At 42.4% G+C, this 6,026-nt stretch overlaps 1 protein-coding gene across 1 annotated transcript; it reads left to right on the top strand.

The window, feature by feature from the left end:
- The first annotated feature begins 10 nt into the window (after positions 1-10).
- LOC104278135 (cytochrome c-type heme lyase) lies at positions 11-622 on the top strand. Its single transcript, XM_009875021.1, has one exon. The coding sequence runs from the start codon at positions 12-14 to the stop codon at positions 585-587; it is 576 nt and encodes a 191-aa protein (XP_009873323.1). The 5' UTR covers position 11; the 3' UTR covers positions 588-622.
- Positions 623-6,026: the final 5,404 nt, after the last annotated feature.

Below are 6,026 nucleotides of genomic sequence, written 5' to 3'. Positions count from 1 at the left end.
GTTGGAACTAGATGATAGATCCTAGCAATATGATGCCTCCTCCCAATCAGCAGCCATTCCCTGGTCAGCCATTTCCATTGTCAACTGTTAGAGAAGAATCTTCAATTCCTAGAGCACACTCTGACAAGAAATGGGTCTATCCTTCAGAGCAAATGTTCTGGAACGCTATGCTAAGAAAAGGGTGGAGGTGGAAAGACGATGACATAACAGAGGAAGATATGACCAACATTATTAAGATTCACAACCAAAATAATGAACAAGCTTGGAAAGAGATTTTGAAGTGGGAAGCGCTTCATGCTGTGGAATGTCCATGTGGACCATCGCTGATGCGGTTTGGAGGCAAAGCAAAGGAATATTCACCAAGAGCCAGAATATGTTCATGGATGGGATACGAACTTCCCTTTGACAGACATGACTGGATTGTTGACCGATGTGGAAAAGAAATGCGGTATGTTATCGATTACTATGATGGTGGAGCAGTAGATAAGAACTACCAGTTCACTATCCTGGACGGTCACCCCGCATTTGATTCTCTCTCAGCTGTGTGGGACAGAATGAAGGTAGCTTGGTGGCGGTGGACCTCGTAACAACTTCTGTGGTGTGCAGGCAAAAAGCAGACCACTTGCCTAAGGACTTGAAAGAGAAGTTTGCTGCAACTGTCGTTATTTTCATCATTACCACTGTTAATTGTGGGTGGGAAGGGAGGATGGGGAAATCCGTGGTTGAGTACACCTATGCTTTATGGTGTTTTGAATGAAGTAATAAAGTTACAGTAGCAAAACGATACTTTAATATTCTTAAGAGCTAGAAAATACCTTCTTACTTTGTCACAGATTCTGTGTAGGCTTACCGCCTTTTCATTTCATGACTCCAGTGCTGCACCAAATACATGAGGTTTCTTATTCTGATTGGAGTTTTCAGTATTACTGATTAGAGTTTTGAGTGAAAACTGGAAATTTCCCACTCGGTCCTCATGTGTTGCCAGGTCTAGTCGAGAGGTGGCATCCCTGCCCAAAACAGGGAGGTTGTACAAGATGATCTCTAAGGTCCCTTCCAGCCTATGCCGTTCTATGATACTATGATTCCATGATCTTTAAGGTCCCTTCTAACCCTGACAATTCTATGATTCTACGATCTCCGTCCTCTCTTCAGTGACATCCATGGTATAGCTTTAGAAACAACAAGTCTATCACATAAACTTTACAAAAAGGCAAGTTTTATTTGCCCCACGCATACGTTTCCTTTTAAGTTCCTTTCTTTTTACACAGTACTACCACTCTGAAGTACGTTTATTAATTTTTCTTGTGTATTAATTATTGGCTTTGGACATAAATAAAGTCATAAGCATTCCTAGTAGGACCGCGAAACAAACCATCTTCTGTGGAAGCTGTGACATTTGATAGTTTTGGATGTGATTGCGTTTAAATTGCGTCAGAGATCAATTTTTAACTTCTAGCCCTAAGTCCAGAGGAGCTGAGGACACTCTAGAGAAAAGAACTGGGAAATAGAATCACTTAAAAGAAAAAAACAGCAAATATTTAATTCTTAAAATGCAGAGAACGGTCAAACAATTACTCAGAAAGGTAAGAAGCCTAACGGCTTTCTTCCAAATGGATGCTTTTGCATCAGGCTATTTCTGCTTTACTCCACCACACTCTTCAATCTTATTAACTCCACAAGCTTTTGGAGGTTTCCCATATTCTTTAGTGCAGAAGGAAATGGAATACAAATTACCTACCACTTTCCCATCTTTGCTGCTTGCAACATCTGTATCTAGAGCTTGCAGCATTTTGTGTTTGTGGCAAGCGGGGAGAAGAAAGCTGTCTCTGTGTCATGTTTCTGCAGCTACAGAAAGCCTCAAGGCTTCTATAGCAATTCACCATTTCAGCCTAAGTAGGTCCTGCTTTGGAGGTTACAGGATCTGTCTGAGCTGGCGAAGACAAATACTACACACTGTATTCTTTTCTGCATTCAGCTTAGCAGAAACAGAACACAAACAGCTTTACTGGCTGTGATAGTTTTGGGAAATCCTCCGTTCTGAAGCAAAGTGGAAACTCTTTCTTCACAATGGGAAAAATGCCAAGTTACGTAAAATGCTGTGCTAATTACTTTCAAATTCCTCTCTCCTTCACAAATTAAGAAAATAATTCACCATCATTTCTTCTCAAGTGCAAATTCTATTAACGGCTGCAGGAAAACTAAGTTTGCAAAAGGGTCTGGCAGTACAGAGCTTTGTAATGAAAAATGGGTAATGAAAAATAATAATATGTGAAAATATCAAATAATAAAGAACGTAGTTCTGTGCAGTGAAACAACGTGCCTTTACAGTAGGCCTTCTGGTACGTGATATCATGGAACATGTGAAATAAATACCTCGCTGCAAGGAAATACAAACAACCAGAAACAGGACTTGCCCCTTCACACATGTTCTATGACAGATGGTACCAGAGGGGTTATTTGCTGCAAACCAGATTAAATTAGTTTTAAAAACTGAATTCCACTGAAGAACAGATTGTGCCATCTGCTTTTACTAATATACATTAGAGGATGTGTATTTTCCATAGCTGCATATTTATTCTGTAATCAGAAGACCACAAGACAAATAAGTTACGGCTTAGCTAGAGAATGACTGAAAAGCATCATCACTTGTGGATGTCAAGGGTGTAAACAAAAATGTGGTTACATTATTTGAAGGGCGTGCAATGAAGTAATGAAAAGAAATTACGCAGAAGAAAATTTAAGTGGCACACTGGGACACTAACAGTCATTGCAGTGATGAGAGAAATACAAATGCAAAAAGCATAGATGCAGTAAAGTTTCTTACTAACGACATGTGGAAAATAAGAGAAATAATCTTTCAACCAATGTATAAATAGAGCTGGCTGGCAATCAGAATTTTCCTTACATGTTTTTTCTGTTTTCAGAAAAAAACACCTTGAATCAGGAGGCAAGCCAACTTTAAAGTTTTCATGGATGAGAAATCCTTCAAATTTTGTTTTGGAAACCCAAATGTGATGTTCCTAAAACAAAATATGCTTTCCCGATATCCTCAGCAGCTGCTGACCGAAAGGAATGCAATTCTTGTCATTTCACAACTGCTATATGTATGGCTTGCTGTGAATCCTACCTTAGACCCCAGCCCAGGGGCTGCCAGAGCAGCCGTGGTGCCTCATCGAGCCATGTGAATTGCCCGTTTTCATGGGTTTCAATCTGGTGGGGTTTTTTTTGTAAAAGTGGGGGTAAACCTGTGTGAAGATCCAAGAGCCTCCCCCACTCCCAGGTAGGAGCCGGACCTGCCTCTGGCCAGGGCCAGACCGATCAGCACCTCCACGATCTAGCTATTTAAGAGGCGACCCCATTGTTCTATCTCTCTCTTTTGGTTTTGTCTTGTTTTGAGCTGTCCTGTCTTTAATGTTGGGGAGTTTTTCTGTTGGAGGAGGAGGTGAAGGAGAACAAAGGAATACCTTGAGAAGAAAGAGAGGGTAGAAGAGTCCCAGAGGAGGAGAGGGAGAAGCCTGCTGGAGCGGGACCTTTCCCTGAAGCCTCGTGGTGGTTGAGATGGCAGGAAGGTGATTGCCTGCCAGCTGGGGGAATTGATGGTGGTGAGAATGTACAGGATGCGTTGATACGTGCAGAAACCCATGCGAGAGGGGAGAGAGACTGAGCATCAGTGGTGGACATGCCTGAAGTGATCTGTGGCCCTGAGGGACTCACGAGGAGGAAGAGGATTGCCTCCTGTGAGGTGGACACCACATGGCATGAAGGAGAGACTGCGAGGAGTCCTCTTACTCAATGAGTTGCTGCCATGGACAATGAGTAATGGCCACATGGATTGCACCTCCCACCCCCTGCCCTCCTTGCACTGATGGGAGGGAGGAGGTAGATGGGAAGATGGGAGAGGTGGAGGGGGTAAAGTGTATTTAAGATCAGGTCATATTTATTGATGTATTACTCTCACTATCCTACTTTGTAAATGGTGGTGGTGAATTAAATCTATGTTTTTCTCCCCACGTGGCTCTGGTTCTTTACCCGTCATCTTAAATGGCAGATTATTACCCTCCCTATCCTTCATCTCAAACCCTTGAGTCTTTTTAGTTGCATTGTCTCCCTCCATATCACTGTGGAAATGGGGGTGGGAGGAGGAGTGAGCTGGACACAGTGTGGTTTTTTGTCCCAGTTGGTTTGAACCACGACACCTGTGAACGTCGGACCCGTGCACTCACTGGCCAGCCAGCTCCCTGCACTGCCCATCGACAGGGCAGATGGCCAGGTGACTTTGGAAATGCTGACATCTCATACACAAGACCCCTTCTCATAAGCAGCTGAAAAGCCAGGCTGACATATCGGTTAGGTGCTTATCTGATATGCCAGCATTGCAAAAATGAACCTGAGCTAAATGCTCGGGAAGCCAGAGTGAGGTGTTTCAGGATTATTATTTTACACACCCTCAGTAGCGAGGATTATTATTTCCAGGCCAGTAAGACACTGCAATTAATGAAGCAGTGTTTCATTAAAAATGACAGTCTTCTATGAAAAGAAACAAGAACTACTGGGGGCCTATTATGCCACAGTATAAATTCATAGAGGTATGGAACAAGTTACACTGTAAGAGAAAATAAAGAGAAGGACTCTTCACGGCTGGAAAACAGAAAGATGAGAGACGAAGCTATGACTACAGCCTACAAAATCATTTGGTCCAGGAAGACAACAAATAGGGAATAACTGCATGGTTTAAACACTAGAACTAGCAGGTATTAAGCCTATAAGATATGTCACATGTAAATAAGTGCTGCAAGTCCTTGCTGCAGGAGATTATGGATGCTAAAAGTGCATATAGATTCAAAAGGATACATTTGCAAAAGATAATTGTATGCATGGCTGTTAAACACCAGGACAACCCAACAGTCCCTGAGGCATGAGCTGCTGGGCACTCCAGGACTGTGCTGAGGAAGTATCAGCAGGTGTCTGCCCAGTTCTAAGAGTCTTCTCTAAGCCACCCATTACCGGTCAACTCTTTGTGGCATTTGGTGAGACAGTTTTTGCTCTGACCCAGTAAAGACAGTCTTGAGTTCAGGTACGAAACATGTTACATGCCTCAAATAAGACATTTTGGGTGTATCACAGGACAAACATAACATGCTGGAATTGGCAAGAAAACCGAAGAGACTCTGCACTCCCCCCTTCCCTTGAGCAGTGCACGGTGTATCAAAAGTGAGCAGCTGCAGAGTCTCTCCTTTGTAACTACGGCACAGCTACAAGGAGGTCTTGGATGCACTAAGCACTCACTCCAGCACAGTAAAAACTGACAATCCAGAAAGAGAAAACATATCAGGCATTGCTGTGATTTCTTCTCACTCACTTTAAATGACAGTCCTGAGAAATGTTAATTACTGGGTCAGTAATCAAATGTCATAAACAACTACAATACATAAGGGGAAAAAAAATAAAAATAATTTTAAAGCCATTCCAAATGTCTGGCAGATTTAATTAGCTTCTGCTCAAAGGCACCTCTTAGCAGAAGGATGAGATCCAATATATGGATACAAAGGCACATATTGTTGCAACACCATTGTTGGAAATAAATGCAAGAGAGAGAAGAAAAACTGAAAGGAAGACTTTCTGAGTCGAGAGGTATTTCGAAAGGAAGACTCAGAGTCTTGGAAGGAAGAAGAATCTCATACGACCCGTATAGACAAAGGAAAACAAGATGAATGTGGTTTTTGCCTGAAGGTGGGAAGTGACCATGCCACAGAATTTCTGGCAGGACACGCAGAGGAACACCATCAGTTCACTCACCGAATCTGGACTGGTCAGCTTCTTCATACATCTATTTCTCCACTTGAAAATAGAGCATAAAATCGACCATCTAAAATGCAATGCCTTTCATGAACTTTGCATATGGGCATCTTATAAAGAGTGTTAACAAAGCCCATAGGGCTGTGCCCATCGAATAAACACAGAGGTACCACGTTGGAATAACATGCAAGCTAAACAGTTAAGCCAAAACCAGGCAGAAGGATAAGAAA

The sequence above is a fragment of the Apaloderma vittatum genome, unplaced genomic scaffold (assembly GCF_000703405.1).
Source record: "Apaloderma vittatum isolate BGI_N311 unplaced genomic scaffold, ASM70340v1 scaffold1268, whole genome shotgun sequence".
NCBI classification, from domain to species: domain Eukaryota; kingdom Metazoa; phylum Chordata; class Aves; order Trogoniformes; family Trogonidae; genus Apaloderma; species Apaloderma vittatum.
Note: the sequence above shows the minus strand (reverse complement) of the source record. Positions and strands in the feature narration are given on the sequence as shown.

Bases quoted from the DNA above. Each gene is read 5' to 3' on its own strand.
- LOC104278135 (XM_009875021.1), top strand. From the start codon at position 12: ATGATAGATCCTAGCAATATGATGCCTCCTCCCAATCAGCAGCCATTC.